Source organism: Opisthocomus hoazin, chromosome 6, assembly GCF_030867145.1.
Source record: "Opisthocomus hoazin isolate bOpiHoa1 chromosome 6, bOpiHoa1.hap1, whole genome shotgun sequence".
NCBI lineage: Eukaryota > Metazoa > Chordata > Aves > Opisthocomiformes > Opisthocomidae > Opisthocomus > Opisthocomus hoazin.
The window spans coordinates 9479164-9499331 of record NC_134419.1 but is presented as its reverse complement, the minus strand read 5'-3'; the positions used below and the strand labels follow the sequence as shown (position 1 = coordinate 9499331).

The window sequence follows — 20168 nt, the reverse complement described above, 5'->3', positions numbered from 1 at the left end:
ATATCAGCAGAATTAATGCAAAAGCCTACTGCAGCACATTTGCAATGCCTATCGTGACACCTTCCCCCACCATCACACCTCCAAGTCTTGTGAACAACTCGGTGCATGTGGCCTCCATGAAGAATTCATCAGCTTCAACGACACTGACTTCATGCTGAGCAAAACCTCATGCAAGGACAAACTATCAGAGGACAGAAATCAATGAAGTACTGTAGTACCAGATTCACAATTGGAGAGATCGCTATTGTAATTGGGGAGAAGAGGGAGAAGAACTCTTAAAGCTAAGTATAACCTGAAAAAATCACAATCTGCAAGAACTTATACGTAGAACAAGAGATTCTCAAGAAAAGCAAATATATTTAATTCTGAAATAGAAATAAACCTCACAGATTTTATATCCAAGTAGGCATTTATGCAGCATTCACAGTGAGTGGAGAAGTTGCTTTATTCTCATTTAAGGGACTCAAAGTGGCAATTCAGTACGATGAACTTGGTTCTTAGCGTATACAACTCTTGATGGAGGCACAATAGAAAGGCTGGGCTACACTTAAGAATTTTATTTGTCTACTTAGTAAAGGACGCAATTTTGTTTTGCTTTCTCTGAAAATGACTGATGGCTATGAACCTTAGTGTAAATGCAGCTTACCAGTGCAAAAGTGTTTTAGAGAGTATATTGGTATAGTTTCTGAATTGTAATGAAAACATATCAGCATACAAATACTGTAAGAATGCAAGGATTTTAAGTGGAGGAAGTATGCTGCTTTCACAAGGCCTTAAAGCTAAGCACAGCAGCCCGTATGTTTGGAAGCAGAAGCTGACAGCTTAGCTGTGTGCCCAATTGCTCTCCCTCTTCAGCAAGAAATTTTAAAAAAGTAAAAATTTCTCATCCATTCTAAACAGTTTCTCTTACTTTCAAAAGCCCTGTTTACAGTTAGGCCTTGAACCACTAGAGATACGTTCAGTGATGAGTTTTTAAATTGGCAAATACTTTCTTTTCCTTCCTAAGCTTCATACCTAGTCCTTAAAACCGGGGCATGATGTATCATCCTCTTATGAAAAGTGAATCCCAAGCAGCAGACAGCTTCCAAGATGTCGAGGAAGGCCAAATACTCTAGCTGAGCAGTTGCCCCAGAAAGGTTCAAGTCATTGTGGTACTAAATCGTTAGTATGTCATAAACGGGCTGAACCTCCTTATCCTCTTTGGAAGCTTTTCCATTGCCTTCTGTCATCTCTGAATTTATTCATTTATACACAAAACAGCTTTGACAGCAATCAATTTCAAATTTACTTACTGCTGCAGCAAAATCAACCAATGAAAATGACAAATACTACAGATGTTGGTCAAAAACATGAAACAAAGTTTAGGTACTGCTCAGTTTTGCAGCATATAGTATGAAATAACTGATCTTCAAGTGTTGATTTCCAGAGGTTAAGTTAAAGTATGCAAAATAAGAAAACTTCCCCAAGAGGTGAGACTGATAAACCCAAAAGATAACAATAACAAGCAATAACAATTTTACTACCAAACTGAATTCCAAAAAAACAGATATAATGACTTTTAAATAGCTAGAAATAATCATGAAACCTAGTTGCAGCCTCTCCTTAGAGAAAGCTTTTTTTTTCTAAAAAGTCTCCTAAACTTTTCAGTGTTCCACTTGGCAGTAGAAAGTTCTCAGAATTTAAACACACTCTCACAGAAGTAAACCCTGTCTTAGGATGCATGCCACTCTAAAATATTCGGTGAACTACCTGTCGTCTGGATTTTGCTATGCAACAAAACTAGTACCCAAGATCCTGGGGTGACATTTCAAGATCACTGAAGCCAAAGCTTCTGATAACTGGTATTTTCAAGGACTTCATGTAGGATCTAGTCTTACATTAGCATCTAACGATTAGTATCTATCATTATGTGTGTCACTAGTAATAGCTAACCTCATGCTGGTATTTCCCTAGTACTTGGAAAAAGATAACATGAAAAGATGGTAGTAAAACAGTAGAGGAATATTACAAAAGGGCGTCTGATCCATAGAGTTAACCTCTGTCTTACTTCAGACAGAACTTAGATTTTTGTTAAATTTAATAGTAGGCAAGATTACATATTAGCAGTATAGTCAGGAGAACATTAAAAAAAGACATCAAGCTGGACTTCACTCTGGAAATGATTATTCTTCAGATCAATGACAAAAAAAAAAAGCAAAAGCCTGCCATGCCCAGAGTAGGAAAATGAAGCCTTTGATCCCAAATGCATGAGAAGTAGCTTTGCCTCTCAACATAGCAGAAATGGTCAAATACTCCTATGATTGCTGCAGTCTCGAGAAAAAAATTTCTCTTGTAGCAGCAGATAGCTCCATGCTGAGGACTTCTGTCATTACCTTACAGAATCCACCTCACTGTTTCTCCTTTTCTTTACGAAAGGTACTTTGCTGCAGGTTTCAGCGCTGCATGGAAGGCTTACCTTGTAAGTCCCAAGAAAAGCACCATCTTCCAGCAATGCATGAGGATGTACATGCACTGTGAAAACAAGGACTGGACTTTAATTTTGCTTTCCTGCAGCAGCATTGAGAGCATATAGTGCTAATGCTCTTTGACAAAGCATACAGGTTACTTATCTACGCACAAAAGGATACTTATCTATGCACAACCAACCAGTCTGTGGGGGCAAGTCACCTGCATTGACTGAAGTTGGCCACACATCATGGGCAGGAATTGAAGAGCGTGCATGTACCATTGCTTTGCACAGGAGCTAGAATCTAAATGAGAATTGGAACTGTACAGCAACACCCCTCTTCTAGAGTCAGTTTGGATCACTAGCAAATGCTTTCCTTAGGTGACCTGAATAATAAAAAATGTAAAAATAAAGTATGAAAAATAAATATTCAAAACTTTGCTGACTTGTTCAGCAATAAATCTATTCACAGTTTTACTTCTGGCTCAAACCAAATGGAAAAGGGGAGAGGACTGATTTGTGATCTTTTCAGCAGGCTCACAGAAAGTGACTGAAAACTGCTAGAAAAAGGGCTAAGAGGACCTTATGCAAGTTCCCAAATTCTGTATCACTGAAAAGTATACCAGTGGCTTAACTATTCAGCAGTGCTCTGGGAAGTACTCCCAAGAAGGCAGGCATTCACTTCACATTACTTAGAAAAAAAAAAAAAGGGAAAAAGGGGAACTAACAGTCAAGGTGGGGAGTCAAGTTTCATATTGACTGTGGGTTGACTAGCATTAAAAAAATAGTCTGGATATGCTAAGCTCTTTGTCTTTGTAATTCAAAATAAAATTGAGGAAATAAACACCAAATACTGTGAGATAAGACTCTCTATTCTTGCAAATACCCTAACACTGAAATACTTTCAGTAGTACTCCTTTCTCTGTATTTCTATAATCTGAACAGCAGCGTTTGCATGCATTTCCAAACATTGACCTCTGATCCATGCTTGTCATTCCAACTATAGCTCTCAGTATACAGTCAGCTAAAGCCATTGTTATCTCAGCAGCATGACAGAGATCAAAATTTTTAGACTACGCCCTTTACCTTCTCATTGTGAATTTTTTCTGATGACAAAAGTAAATGCTTACATCTTTAACACAAAGAGATGTTACATCTCTAAAGAGCCAAGAACATTTTGTCTAATAAGAAAAAACATAGTTTCACAAGATCACAAATCTCTTCTGGAGAAGGGCTCATAAAGAGAAAAAGCAACAGATAATTTCAACATTAACTGGCAGATGACTAAATTACTATGCATGTAAAAGCAGCTCACAACAGACAAGACTTTCCTGCTATCAATATAAGGGACCCTGGCAGCTTTAAATAAAATCCATTTTAAAATTTACTCCCCCCACCAAAGGAGTCCAGGTGAAAAAAGGATAAGAAAGTCACCATTACAATATATCTTCCCCACACATGGGTAACTAATGCACACACAAAGTCAGGAAAGAGTGAGAAGTAGACAACATAACAATGAAACCTTCTCCAAACCCCAGACACATCCTCATCTCTGTATAACAGTTCTCAAGAAATACTATTACACAGAACGACAAACAAGCAAGTTTTCAAGCAGAGGAAGATCTTAAAACAACAACTTGATCTTTATAAGTATTAAAAATTCAATCCCCACCTGCCATCTGTCATTTTTCTTTTTAAAGAAAAAAACGGAGACATTTCTTCTTTTTTGAAAAAAAGCATTAGGCTGTGTGTAGGCTATCAAATGCAGCCTGCGAGCACTAACTCAGGTACCAATGGTAACTAGGATGAAACAGCCTGGAAGGACTGTGAACTAGCCACCACAGTAAATCTCCAAATAGGGCCTCAGTCAACACCAGCATTTAGGACAGGACATCAGTTTGATCCTCTGCTTCTCCCAATAATTTTATATACTTGCTTATTCAGGCCCAGCTTTATATATAGTTTTTCTGCTCCCAGAAAGCCATCTAGTAACTTACTAAACTGAATGTACAGGAGAAGCATTGTGCACCAAGTACATGTTCTACTCAGCAGGAGGTAGGGAATACTCTCCTTGAAAGACTGGAGGTCTTAAGCATGAAAAAAACCTATTGCTTTTTGACATTTCTTCCATCCCACTCTTGTGAGACACTGGAGCAGCAAGGCTTGCCCAAAATATTAACCCAGAGATAGAAATTCACTGAACTAAGGGATATTAGAAACTGTCTCCACCCCAACCCCACTGGGGTCAGTGGAGACTACTAAGAAAACAGATTTAAATAGAGTAATTAATATACACACAACTGCTGCAGAGGCCCACACTTCAACTCAAACAAAACAACATCTTAGGATGTCAATAAAGCAGAAAGATTGGAAAATAATACACTGACTAGATTAAAGCTAGCACAAGCATGTTACGCGCACTAGTCACACATCTGACTACTGAATAGCCACAAAGTGCTTACAAACATTGAGCCGAACAAATCAGAAGGAAAATAGGTTTCAAAGTACCTCCCTTAAAGCCTACGTGACATGTATCTATATTTACATTCCTGAGATTCTAATCACCTCTGAAACAGTGATTATTTAAGTATTCTCTGTTTCAAACGGACATTGGCAGCCAGAAATCTGGGGCTTCATTGTTTCACAGAAAGTTAACGACAGAGACACCAAAGATCCTTTTCACTGACATATTATTAGGATCATATTCACTAAGCAGAGAGGTGATGGCAAACACCACACCTGAGGAGAAGTCAAATAACAACACAGTAGTTGCAGAAAGATTTTTCAGCCTTTTCAGCCTGCACACCTCCAAACATGCAAACTATAATCATGCAAGTACTGTTATCATCTGCTCATGTTAATAATTCCAGAATTTCGCAAACAAAACCAAGCCATTACCTTTCCCTTAGAGAAGATCGGTTTAGCACAGAACTTAGAGAATGCTTCTGAAATGCGAGAGGTGCTGAATGCTCTAATGAACCAGAAGGGGATTGTCTGTTGGGTGGATATGAGATCACATCCTCATGGCAAACATCAGACCTGTCAAAGTGTTTTCCATCAGTAGATTTTGCCTGTAAAAAAACCCACCAAATCTTTTGAAAATTTGTTATAAAAACATGAAAACTGTACATCTTGATATTCATTTTTCAAAACGAAACATTAAAGGTTGCACATACGCGCAGGAATATCTGCTTGCTGGGGAAAGAACAAGGACCCTCATTTCATAGAAAAGAGCCCTGGTTTAAATTAAATCAACAAGTGTCAGAGGACTCTGTTGGTATCTAACATACCATCTTATGGCAAAGTCTAGTGTAACAGGCCTTCTATCACCTTTTCTGACTGCACAATTTGAAAGCTTACCACTCCCAGCAATCTCACAGATTCAGAATGATGCCTGAAAGCCTAAACACACATCTCAGAGCCCTCCTCAGTATGGGAACCCTTGTTCTTACCCCTTTTTTCTCATTATTTGCTGTTCCTCAAGGGAAAACTCTGGCCCATCTATTCATCTTCTACTCACTCTTCACTATACTAGTTACTTCTTTCATAGTTGCTCTTAACCTGAAACATACCACTAAAACGTCTCCATGGGTTACCCCCTTTCACCTGGAATTGGGACTTCTACAGAAGCCGTTTCCCAAAGCTGAGGAAAAAAAAAATAAAAACCCACAACAAAACCAGACCAGCAATAATCAGGTTATTCATTAGCTCTTTCCAGGCTGTAGAGTTTTTTTCCTCAGCTTTGGGAAACAGCTCCTCTTAAACAAAACTATATTACATTCGTGGCAAGAAAAAGATACATTCTCTTCAGTCCTGATTTTGTGAGAATCACAAGTGCTTAGAGGCATTAAGAACATTATGAATTAACCTGTAGCTCAGCTATCTGCATTCTCCAATGACTGCTCCTAAAATCCACCTTCCCATTAGGGAGCAGAGGAATGGGGGGGGGGGGCAACACAACCTTAAAATAGCTATCATTAGAATCAAAAGCACAAAAAAACCCCAACATATTTAGCATATTTAGTAGAAATTCTCCGTTTTCTTTACAGTTTCTCATTTACAGCCATGGAACAATCCAGAAGTGGCACAATATATTAGACTTGCATGGTACACAAAACTGCCATCCTTGGTAATAAAAGTTTAGAATCTGACAAAATGCACTTAAGATATATCAAGGTTTATCCTTTTAATTCTCCTTCTTTCTTTCTCCCCGTTATCATCAGTTTTCCTATCCATTAGGAAATCTAAGAGGGCATATATAATTAAATGCCTAAATCCACAATTTCTGCAGTACTTCAGGAACATTTGCAAAAACAACTAAATGAGGGTGGAAAGAATAAAAAACACCAAAAAACAAAGTGGCTAAAATCTGAGAAATCAAGGATGTGAAACAGCAGAACAGTGGCTTGTCAGTTGTACCAGGGCTACCTTTGCATACCATTCCGGAATGAAGTGTGCTCTCAGAGTGACCTGGCAGGCAAATGCCAACTGCCTTTAAAGGCTCCTCTACAGCCTTGTCACAAGCCTTAATGCCAAGGAGAAGCAAGCTCTGTACCCATAGGCATGAATGACTTATAGAGTGTAAAGTTTCACATTTCTATTTGTAAATAATCTGTCAGAAGGCCTAAACTGGGTTAGATAAGATTTAAAATGTCCCTTTTCTTGCTTTTGATACTATAGTAGATAAAGTTTCAAAAATACCTATGCAGGACACTTCTTCTCACTCAGAGCTTCCCAAAAAACAATTTGTAAACAACAGCACTTCGAAGTACTCACTTTGGCTTTCTTGGGTCTGTAGCTACCGAGAAGAGAAGGATCTGGAGAAAGAAAACAGGTGTGTTCCAGACGAAATTCAAAAGAAAATCCAAATGTCCTGAATTTTATGAAATCTTTTACAAAATAGCTTACCTATCCTCTCCAACAGTACTAAAGCAATTTATTATTACTATTATTATACATTGTGAAATTCTAAACAGTCTCCTCAGAATATTGCAGGAAATCACTTTCTTTAGCTGAAAACAGTGACTTCACATTTAATGGAATACAATGTTTGTAATATTGAATCAGTGTATGCACCGTCTTCTACATAGACAGCAGTAGCACATTTGTTAAACTATTAATTGCCTAAATCAATATAAAATCAAGCTCTACCATTCCCCAAAATTCTCACGTATGTTACACTACCTTACTAATCTTCTCTGAACAAGCTTCCCAATGACCATCTCTCCCTCCTTCTATCAATTCTTCATTCCTTCCCTCACCACTGACCCACACAGATGAGTACAAGGCCCATGGAAACACAAGCAGGGAAACTATTACATCCATACTGGGTTAGGATGTTTCACCAGTGTCAATACTCACCTCATCCCTGAGGGACTGACATTAAATTATGCCTGGCTTCTTGATCAGTTATATCAGTTTATACTGAACAACGCTCATACTGTGACCCAAGCCCAAAGAGGTACTTCTATGCTGTACAACAATGTAAAGACATCCCTCTATTAGTTACCTGCACAAAATTAAAAAACACCTCTATGCAAATGCATGTAGAATGGGGAATATTGCCAACTGTATCCTGGGCTGCATCCCCAGCAGTGTGGCCAGCAGGTTGAGGTGGAGGATTCTGCCCCTCTACTCCGCTCTGGTAAGACACCACTTGGAGTCCTGCGTCCAGCTCTGGAGCCCTCAGCACAGGAAAGACATGGACCTGTAAGGAGCGGGGCCAGAGGAGGCCACAAACATGATTGGAGGGATGGAACACCTCTGCTGTGAGGACAGGCTGACAGAGTTGGGGCTGTTCAGCCTGGAGAGCAGTCTCCGGGGACACCTTACAGCAGCCTTCCAGTACCTGAAGGGGCCTACAAGAAAGCTGGAGAGGGACTTTTTACGAGGGCATGGGGTGATAGGACAAGAGGTCATGGTTTTGAACTGAAAAAGGGTAGATTTAGATTAGACATAAGAAATTCTTTACTATGAAGGTGGTGAGGCACTGGACCAGGTTGCCCAGAGAAGCTGTGGATGCCCCCTCCCTGGAAGTGCTCAAGGCCAGGCTGCATAGGGCTTTGAGCAACCTGGTCTGGTGGAAGGTGTTGCTGCCCAAGGCAGGTGTGTTGGAACTAGCTGATCTGTAAGGTCCCTTCCAACCCAAACCATTCTATGATTCTATGACTAAACTGTACTGTCAGTATTAAGACTTCTAGTCCTAGGAATCTGTTTTTTTCAGAAGTTACAGTTAAGCCTCAAGGCACAGGTAGGTGCTCAGTGAATCCTCTGGATATTCATAGTGAAACAGCTTTTGGTCTCCTAACCATCGGCCAGAAACCACCAACTCCTTTTGTAAGTATGCAATGAGATCAGATGATAACACGTCTGTTACACTATCCTGCTACTACAGATTGGTAAGTATGACCCCAAAGGGAATGTGAAACCTTTAAAATCCTGCACCCAGTGCTACTACAAAGAATGTAAAATAACAGGTTCATAATGATATGCTATGTAACAATTTATAATTGGGGAGAAGGCACAATAAAAATGAGGCAGAACACACATAACAAACAAATACTGATGAGACTCATTAAAATACTCATATTGCCAGACACGCAATAAAATCAAGTTTTAGGGTACTTCCTTAAGTTTCTGGTCCCACACCTTTTATTAAACCCTCACTTAACGACACCAATGAATGCCAAAGCAGATACTGGAGCACATTCTGGATGCTCATTAATAACAGTAAGTCACTGATCCACTACTCACAAATACTGCTGAAAAAAACACTATTCATTTTTGAAGCAACAGAACCCTTGAACTTCAGAATGCTCAGTACTCTAAGCCTGACCAACACACCCAGAGACTGTGGTGCACATTTGCTCCACTATCCAACTCACCAAAACAAGTGGAGAGAAACAGAACAACTGCCTGGACTTTGGTATTTTTTTTTAGTCCTACTTTCATATCATGTAGAACTATGGTCCAAGTTTCATGATGTAAAGAACTATTCTAAAACAACTTTTGTAGCAGTAGCTTATTCAGTATTCTTCCTATTCCTAGGAAGAACAGGTTCTTCTCCATGATAGACTGACCTTTTTTTCATAAATAAAAAAACCAAAACTAAACCACCAAACCAAAATAACCTCACTAAATTACTGTAGAAAACAAAAGGATTAATGAGATAAATAGTAGAAGATACTGACCATGGTCAACCTTGGTCCAGGCTTCTGCTGCGCTTTCTCGCGTGGGACACCATGTATCAAGTTTAATACTGGGACTTGTTTGTTCAACCTGAAGCAAAAATACTGTTAAAATGCTCAGTATCAGCTGTATTTACTTCTATTTTTCTGTTCTCATTCATCAGATCACATGCAGGCCTTTCTGAAGTATTTTACTCTTATTTAAATATTGTTTAAATCTATTTTCACAACACTTTACTCCTGTATTACTAGCATTACTGTGCATAAACAAAAACCGAACAAGAAAAGTCTAGAAAACTCTGAATATCGTATTGTTCAAAGAAAAAAAATACAGACAGTTTCTCCTTCATCTATAATGTCTGCAGTCTTTTCAAACAACTCTTGGTATCTCATATTTATTCCAAACAGTTCAGATCTCACCAAGAGAGATCTGAATCTCTCCCTAATTAAAGAAGTTGCATTTAACATAATCTAATTTTAATCTTCATGTAACACAAAATCTCCAGGTCAAAAGAGTCCTCAGCAGTAAAGAAGCCCTAAAAGGAGTATTCTCAATCGGGAAAGGCCATGACAGTCAGGATATGGTACGTTAAGAGACAAGCTTTCTCCTTTTTTGTACAAACATAACCAAGCAATCAAAATCAATAATCAGCATTTAAAGATGCTATAATTAAACTGTGAACTTCACCTACAGATCAAAAACCAGAATTGATTAAAACGAGTTTAAAGCAAAATATCTGAGAGATAAACAGTAGGTTGATGGATGATTAATTGGCTTTCTAAGGCGAATCTGAATTTCTAAAAGGTACCTATACATAGAATAAAACTTGGAAAAGAATTCTAAAATTTGACAAGATATTGTTAATTCATTTTTACATAAACTAGAAAAACATTAAATAAAGTGAGAAGCAAACTAATTAAACGCTAAATTATCTCAATGGCCGTGACAAGTGTCCAGAATTGTAGCCAAATTGTAATGTCATAGCATAGAATCACAACAATCCCATCTCTGCCCCTCCACGTTCAAAGTGGTATTCTAAAAATAACGGATTGTTGCAATCATATGAAAAATAAAAAGAGAAGAATAATATATGAGAATATGATCCTCCAAGAGGCTGGGAAATCTGGCCCCTTTGTATTAAAGCACTTAAATACAGTGTCTTCAAATAAGTACCTAATTTCAGAACAATTTTTCAGATACAGTTAGCAAAAAGTCCTTATGCAGGTGCTAAAGTCAGGTCGGTAATGAACTTTAAGTCAAAGTGTTAGAGATGTAGGAAAGGAAGCATTTCAAAGCTCATAGGATGCCATCACAAAATAAGTTGAAAGAGAGGAAGTGTAAGTGTTCATAATATGACTAGACACTCTTTCTTTAAAGTCTTATTCAGGAATTTTTAATACTAATATCAATTACTTCCAATTTATAAGTGAAATTATACACCTATTATCCTGTCTAGTGCGCTGGAAGAAAAGAAACGGGGCCTCAGAGAATTTAACAAAGATATTCATGAAAGAATTTGATCTTTGTCTGTTACTAACACGGATAAAAGAAATTTTATTTTAGTTAATTTTACATTTAAATCACTATGTGACAGACTGTTAAGGAGAGAAAAATTATTCATCTAAACGAGGAGCTGAATGAATTTTCAGAGCAGTATTTAGTGAAAGGACAATATTTGATCTGAGTTTAAGCTGGAAACACTTCGGAGATAATACAAACCCGTCTAACTACAAATGGAGGTTTATCGGTTTCTCTTCTGAATTTGTAAGGACCAAGGTTTAAATGGGCCAGTCGTTGCCTAGCTTCTTCTGACAGCTCACACATTCGTCTTTTTGTGTATGGAGATGCAGAACGTGATTTGGAAGCTATCGTAGGCTGCTCGTAGTTCTTTGTTGCTAGGCTGTGCCTCCTTTTCTCAGGTGAGAGAGTATTTTTCTTTGGTAACACTGTTTGCAATTTTCCATTTGGGGTTGAGTGATGTACCCAATTCAAATCACCCTACAGTGAAAAAGAGAAATTACCTGGTTTGACAGCATGTAGAACAAAGATCATTGAAAATATTGCAAACAGGGAACTAGCAATTTTAAGAGAAACAGACGCCATGTCAGCTGAAGTTCCCCTCACAAAACTATAATCGAACAGCAATTTAAAAAACAAGGTATTTACTATTTTCTCTGAAACCAGAAGGAAGTTAAAACACACATTACTACACGTTAGATGTTAAGTGTCTCATACTTACCCAGTTAGCTTTCTCACACACTTAGTGTACAGAAACTGTAAAAAATTACATTGAATTTTGTCACAAGTTCATTTAACACAAACTTTACCTGGATGGACATACATAGATTTGAAACATTTTTTCATCTGCTTGAACTGTTTTTAAACTTTTAAAATTCTTGTCCTTTAAAACAAAATACATAAATTAAAACAGAAGCCTGTTTAATAGTTTATGTTATATTCATTTAGAGTTGCCTAAAGCCTTGCAAGAAGTGTAATTACATTCTCTGATATTTATATTTTCTTGGATCATGGTGAATTTACTAGTTCTTTACACAGTTCTAATCAAGAAGTACGTTTAGTAAAAAAAAACCACAACACTCTTTCCACAAAAAAACCAACCAAAACCTTTAAAAGACCGTCTTCCAAAAAGCCTTTCAAATCATGTGGATACTTTTGCACAAGCAGAGGCAAAGCAGCTGTTTATTTGTAAAACTGGCACTTCACATCCGCAATATGGATTTTGTAGCTAAAATTTATAAAAATCGCACCATTATCAAATGTTGCCTTAAAAGTCTGAGTTGGTATTGCTTTTAAAATATCTACGTACAGCAAAATAAAAGCTATTTATTCTGCTGCACGTAGGTATGAAACCAGGGCTATTATGGTTGGACTCGATTTTAAAGGTCTTTTCCCACCTAAACGATTCTATGACAGGAAAGTGGAGGAACAATCAACCTCACCACCTTCCTTCCTACAACATCGGATCGTGGTGTGGTGGTGTAATTTTGTTGTTGTTACCAGCAAAGCCTACCTAACAATCAGGACTGACACCTCCTCCCAATAACTATTCACTTATTCAGTGGCTGATCTCAAATTCTGGGAAACTCTTTCCAACACTGAAGTTTTGTTTGAAATACACTATTGTTCCTTTGTAATTCCTGGCATTAAATGAGCGTTCAATTCCTCTACAAGCTTTACAGGTCAAAGCACTGTAGATTGTACAACTCTTGCCAGGTTACTTACTCAGCAGCATGTTTTACCTTTGAATACTGCAGTATGGGTAATTAGGCTTTTTGATCAAATTTGGCCCAAATTCACAGGTTATAAAAGATAAAAAATAATGGTATAGCAAGACTTTTCTTCCTGTTAGAAATTCCTTTTCCAGCTTGAGGAAGTTGGCATTAGTTTTAAATCTGAATGTTGCAAGCACTACTTCAGAGGAACCCAGAAAGCAAATGTCCAGCTTGCCTTCAAGCCTTTCCCTCTACAACCAACAATGAATAAGGCTGAGGCTGTGGGTTTGTTTTGCATCAACATAGTTTGAATCTGCCATCACACAGGCCACTCATGCCACTTGTACTAGCATTTGTGCAGCTGGTAGTGAGCCAGAGTACTGAACTGGCCCAAACAAAACCAGACCTAATTGTCTAAGATTAATTTCAATTCCACCAGAAGTAGGCTGTGCTGCTGCTTCTGCTGTGTAACACCAAGCTAGACCTTCACTGCAACACACGCAAATTTGATATGCCATTCATAACATATTAAATACTTTTAAGGACATTTAAAACTTTAAATCAAACTGTCCTTATTGAAGTGATCTTCAATGAAGTTAGTTTTCTGACAATGACAATTTTCACTAATCTTTTTTTCTTTATCTAAGTGTCTCAATACATTTTGTTTGCTAAATTTGGAAGAAACTTCTCAGTGAACTAATTAGCAGTGCCACAAACAGGTCAAAGTCACCTAATTCTCTTTGCACGCAAGGCTTCCTGACAACCATTGCATTTTAATAATGCTGCATCATTTTTCAATAACATAGCAAAAAATGGAGGATGTAAGATGTAACTTTACATGACAGCTTGTGCCAGGAAACCCAACCAAAATCCCAAACTGTGAGACCAGAGAAGAGTGCTACCAAATCAACAAGCACATCAGAGAGGGGTTTTTCTCCCCCAGTTTCTTCAGCTACTACACCTTTATCTTTGCTTGTTGCAGAACCAGCATTTCCAGATTAATATTGGTGACAGCCCTTTCAACAGAAATCTTCTTTTCCATTACCGTTACTGATATTGTTACAGAAAACAATTCATTGGTTTGTTTTATAATGTCCCTTCTCTCACTTCACCTAGCTTTAATTGTCCCATCTTAATTTTAAGTGTCTGTAAGAAACAGTGAGAAAGCATCTTCCCACCTACAAATACCCCAGCGACTGACACTTCAGCTGATCATAGAACACAGCAGCTCATAATTGTTTCAGATTCAAGGAACTCTTGCCTTTACTGTCATGCACCAAACCCACTCTTTACTCACACTTGATTAAAAATTTTAAAATTTAATCAAGTTGTCAAGCACCCATGACAACTGCTTTAACCACAACAAAAGAATGAGAAAAGTTTGAAGTGAGCAGCACATGCAAAAAATGGAACCAAGGCTATCAATATTAAATCTAGAAATCAAATTGCAAACAATTAAATAACGCTAACCTGTATGTGACTCCTTCCTGAGCTTAACAGACTTTCTTTAATAAGAGAGCTTGTAGAAAATCTCAATTTTGGTGCAATTCCCTAGAAGAGAAACAATAATTGAACATCAAGCTCCAACTCAAGATAAAGGGTATCAAAGAAGTAAATGTCACCTAATGTAACAAACCATTCCTAATTTTCAGCCATTTCCTTTGTTAATTTCAGCCTTTAATAAAGATAATTAGAAAAGACAGAACAGCAATGGTAAATGTCAAGATGCTAACATTTGCATTTCTGACAATTCAATTACAGATTATTATATTGCTTTCGTATAACAATTAAGGTCTGACTTTTATTTCAACACATTACTTTGTCAAAAGCACTTTTAGAGATTTTTCATGCCATGCTATATAGCATCAATAAAAATTCCAGTCATGCTCTAGAAGTTTCAGTAATGCTAACTTTGGAAACTTATTTATAAATAGTCTCAATTGTGCAATCTTTTTTGTAAAAATATTTTGAAAATTAGTCAATTATACAGCTATCCTGGTTTCAGCTGGGACAGAGTTCATTTTCTTCCCAGTAGCTGCTGTGTTTTGGATTTAGTATGAGAACAATGTTGATAATACAGTGATGTTGTTAGTTGTTGCTAAGAAATCCAGGACTTTTTTCAGTTTCCCATGTTTTTCTGATAAGCAGGTGTACAAGAGCTGGGAGGGAGCATAGCCTGTCAGCCAGCCCAGCCTGGTCAACAGAAATATTCCATACCACAGAGACGTATCCCATGTTCTGTAACCATATTTCACTTCCTCTCAATGCCCTCTTACACATGTGGCTGGCAAGAGGCAGCCCTAGTTTGACCAATTTGAAGTCAGCGGGGTCCAGTTGGGCCTCCTGGTCAACCAGCACACTTATAGAAATGGCCAGCAGGTCTGTCCATCTTTACACGGCTAACAGTTCCTGTTCAACTCATCTTCAACTTCAGCTGTGCCTAGAAACATAATACCTTTGAGAGCTCTACTTCCTGTTAAATTTAGCTAGAATTGGCCAACACATACAAAATTTTTGTAAATGGGTGTAAATGGCAGCGATTATGACACACAAGCATTCTTTCCCCAAGCAGCAATATTAAAAGGGCATAAAAGAACTAAAGGCCACACATGCTATAAACAAGTGGGAATCATCTATGTGCATCTTCTACAGCTCTGTAGAAGCAAAGAGAGAATCGAGTGTCGTTAGAACTTTCTGTCCTCTGTTCTTTCAACACGGATAGAGTTTGCTGCCCTGAGGCACCTGTGTACATGGGCATTTGTGCACATGAACACACAAAATCACAGAAATGAAAAGGAGCTGGACTCTTTGTGACTCTGCCCCACATGCTTAAGAATTAGCAGGAACTTCATGAGTGAAGTCTACTGCTGATCTACCACCTGCCTAAACACAATCCGATTTCCCATAAGGGAATATGATTTGGCCCCAGGTTAGATATGGAAACGAAATGACAAAAATGCCAAGAAAGCTCAGTCATAGCAATTAACAGAGTCCAGGATTCAATCAAGTCAAGTTATGGCATATAAAAGGGATTTTAAAGCTGACCATCTTTAATCAACTCATTTTTATTACTAATGAATTGTCAAGTGCTATCAACAGTTTAAAAAAGGACACATCAGAATTAGTAAGTCTTCTATAAAAAGGAACAGAGCACCTACTGCTCTTACAGAGACTGAGAATGATTACGGAATTGTTAAATGCTCATAGCTAAAAAAATCATAGAAAACCATGGTTTCTTCAGAGAAATGGCTCATGGAGAGGGAATATAGGATGGCACATACATAGGCATGGGTATGTCAAAAGTAACTTACAGACCAAAAGCAATCAGAGGAGTTGTGTTTTCTGCTGTTCCCAAACTAGTGATTGCTGAAGAATATTCAATACAGTATTATGTAAAGACTGTTGTACAGACACCAAACACATCTGTAAAATAAAATCCAGCCAGAAGGTTTTGGGGATCTCTTCCTCTGCCCCTGGCTTAGTGGTGTCTGCAGCCCTGAGCAGGCTTGTCAGTCTTTCTGTATTAATCGTCAGCCAGACGTGATAAGGAGATAATATTAATTTGATCTTAGAAAAACTATAAAGGTGGTTCATATTTAGAAGAATCCAAATTAGAAAATAAGTCTAATATGTGCTTTTGACTGTAAGGAGCATAAGAACAAGTCTGTAGCTTAAAAAAATATATATGACTATAACAGAAGGTCCTGTATTGGTATGCTCAGAGGGTCCTGTATTTGCATGCTAATGACAGACAGTATAACTAAAAGGAAACTGTTTTAAGTAATATGGCAAATACTACATTAGGATGGAGGATGGAGATAAGAACTTCTGTAAGAAGTTACCACCAGTCAAGGCTTAAATACATTCTGAAAGGCGAGGGTTGTAAAGAAATACAGAAGAAGCAGCAAAAGCCTTAGCTGGCCAACACTGGACCAGGAGAGATGACTTGAGGCACGTCTTGCATGCTTATTGTGTTTGTAAGCCTCATAAGACATTTAGACAGAGACATTATCAGCCAAGTGCCAGATTTCTGGAGGAGTTCTGATCCTCTCAACTTGGGATTCTTTCCAACTGGCAGATTAGCAGTGTTAATCAGACACTGCTTGTCACTGCCTATCTGAACTCCACAATTGTAACCTTGCTGTTGCTACCTTTATTTTTTTAATAAAAGACAAATTTATTTGGCATCAAAGTGCCACTGAACCACAGCTGCCAGTCAAAAATACTGAACATCTCAGCTAGCTATGAATAAATTTTCATGTGGGAAGAACATGGCTTGACTAGCATAGGAATAACGTGAGGGTTCTCGCGACCTTGTTTAACACTTTCCCTTTTGCTTAGCATACATATTCAGTGCTCTGTGCTGGCAGAGTTAGCAGGAGATACTTGCCAGTAAAGCTTACGGAACACTAGAAGATGGAGGCATTTGAGACTGCATTTCTATTTTTCTAGTAAAAATACTCTCACAGCTATCTCATTTGGCAAGCAAGGAGAGGAATAGCAAGTTCTTTTCGGGAGTCTCCCTCCAATTCCATCAAACACAGCTTCTTTATTACTCCTGAAAATGGGGTCAGTATGCCAAAATCCTTTCTTAAACTGTTCTTTCTGCAATGGAGACAGAACGGAGCAATAGATGCTTCTGCAGTCCTTGTTCCAGGACAAAGATGGATTTCATTCACACTGTTCCCAAGGACATGGAAGTACATTTCTGTCTTACATCAGTCAAGTTCTTAAAGCTACCACAGTGTCGTCATTCAGCTACACATCCAAATGACTCTGATCACAGCTTCCCCCAGGTCACAAATTATGGCACCTTCTCTTTATTAGAAAATACATGATTTTTGTATTAAAGAACTCAGTCCAACAAAACCTCTCAAACTTCTCTAGCAGCTTTGCTTCTACAAAGATTCATCATATTGCATTTACAAAAAATCTGAAACCATTTTTCTAATATCACCTCATTTATTACTACCTCCCTATCTATTCTTTCTCAACATCAGAAAAGTACCTATTAGATAAGTAACATGAAAGCAATACAGTCCCACCCCCTGTCTTGAGCCACCACTAACATGCATAGGATAAGCCATATCAAAGAGATGCTATGGCCAAAAAATAATGGCTATTTTTGCAGGGATAGTTCAAGCTGCTGCAGAACCATACATTTTGTATCACAAAATCAAAGCTTTAATTCATTAAAATGTAACACAACATTAGACACCAAATTAGCACTTCCAATTGCAAGTGACTGGGCAACATCCAAGCTGACCTTGCAGGGGAAAGATTATTCCAGCTAAAAGATATCAATGACCTTTCATCAGCATTTCCCTCCTGCCATGTGTTTTTAATCCAATCACAACGGACCAGGTAACTGAGTCCCTGTCTTCTCAATCCAAATGTCCTGCCACTCCAACAGGTAAAATTTAACCAACATGAGACAAACAAAAAAAACCCCAAAACACACCTCCCAGACCATTACCATCATCTTCAAAGTGCCCTCCTGAGTTATTCTACTGAAACCTAAGACTCCACAGTCAAACTCTATGAAAGGGCAGTGTGAGATAAATTCATTTTCATTTAATATGTACTTGAGCCCTTATCTCCAGAAAATTAACATTAATTCATTGCACTTATTCTGCAAAATAGTTGTTGTTTATGATAGCTTTTTTGAAACTGTAGAAAAGGCAAGTTACTAAATGAGCGTGAATGGCCTGAACAGACCTTACATTGGCTTTGGAACTGAAAAACAACCATGCAGCACTAAGCTAAATTTCACTTACGGTTTTGGTGGTGATCTTGCACCTCAGGGAGGCCCATAGGTCAGACAGCATAGCGCTATAAATTTGTACTGTCGTTATCCTAAACAGCACCAAAAATGGTCTGAAACAAATGCTACAAAGAGAGACTGAGGAGGGAGGGTTACATGGTTTATCTGTTGAGAACCATGAAGTTGATACGAGATCTCTCTCTTCTCTTACATCCCTTCAACTTCCAACTGCACCACAGATTAAAGTGAACGGAAGACATGTCATGGTGCCACACTGCAAACCACGCAGAAACTAACTTCTTCACAGTAAATAATTTCTTGAAGTGTTTTGAAAAGATTATAGCTTCACCAAAGTTCAGCTGTGGATTTGTACGTTCAACACCTAAAATGGCAAAATCTGTCAGAAGTAACCACTTTTTATTTGCAGCAGTTCAGGGGGCTTCTTCAGTGAAACACCCTGTATCATAAATACAACACACAGATATTCACTCACTGTAAAAGAAGTGGCCCTCTTCATTAAAATCTCACGATGTAAACCACGGTGCCCACAGGTAAGCTTAGGGTCAGGGAACAGGAAATCTCTTGTATTTTCTTCATATGTAGCTAGAATTTTTCCCACTAAAAAGAAAATATATACTTTAATTGGAAAACAGACAAAGCCATATAGTACAGACACCACACAGAAGACCATATTGAAACTAAGATAAATTTTGTTCTTTAAAAATCAACAGCATGGCTCCAAAACTTGTATTCCACTAGGAAATAACCTCATCAAGTTAAATCAGCAGCAGAAATGCGCAGAGTCTACTCTGAAAGTATGTTTCACTGTTAGGCTAAAAAAATTTTAGAACAGCTAACACTATCTTCTTTAAAAGACATATGAGAAGTTATCTCTAGGCAATTCTTCAGTAGTTTTTCTTTCCCTTCCATGCCACAGAAGAAATCAGTATATTTTAATGGCAGCCAATCCCTTATGAAAAACTGCATCATTCCATACTACAGAATAATAATAGTAGTAATAGCACTATAGTAATAGTAGGCATAGTAGTAAGAAAGTAAGAATATATAACATTACTACATAATAGTAAGAAAGAAACGCAAGCAACATAAAAACCATTATCTCAAGATTTTCTCACTATCCTGTTTTGCTACTTACAAAAAAATATATGTTCTTTCGGGGAAAATGTTGAATGTATATTATAAAAAAATTTAAATTGTGCTATTGCAGTCATCACATCAGCTTATGTTGGGCTGTATCACACCTATCTCTTACTCTTGAAATTAAATTCCTTATCCAAGATCTTTTACCCTCCCACAACAAAAATCCACGTTCAGTACATTAAGTAAAGACTGGTGAGTCACTCAAGAGAAGCAATCGTTTCCTTGCAAGTACTAAGGACGAGTGACAGAGAGCACTTTTAATACCACGGTTTCCAAACGAGTCCTCTTTAAAACTTGACTTTATTTCCAATAAAATGCAGATTTACATTATTCATGGGAACACTTGAATTTCACTAAAATAGATTTTTATAATCAC

The 20168-nt window shown here is 37.8% G+C and overlaps 1 protein-coding gene across 1 annotated transcript in view; it reads right to left on the bottom strand.

Annotated features, from left to right (window-relative positions):
• Positions 1-20168, bottom strand: part of SPATA6 (spermatogenesis associated 6) — a 46112-nt gene that overhangs the window by 17686 nt on the left and 8258 nt on the right. The window contains exons 5-10 of the mRNA XM_075424534.1: positions 19125-19249; positions 14338-14418; positions 11354-11632; positions 9637-9724; positions 7223-7263; positions 5345-5517 (exon numbers count right to left, since the gene is read on the bottom strand). Of these exons, the coding sequence (XP_075280649.1) occupies positions 5345-5517; positions 7223-7263; positions 9637-9724; positions 11354-11632; positions 14338-14418; positions 19125-19249 (787 nt within the window). The remainder of the gene's footprint in view (positions 1-5344; positions 5518-7222; positions 7264-9636; positions 9725-11353; positions 11633-14337; positions 14419-19124; positions 19250-20168) is intronic.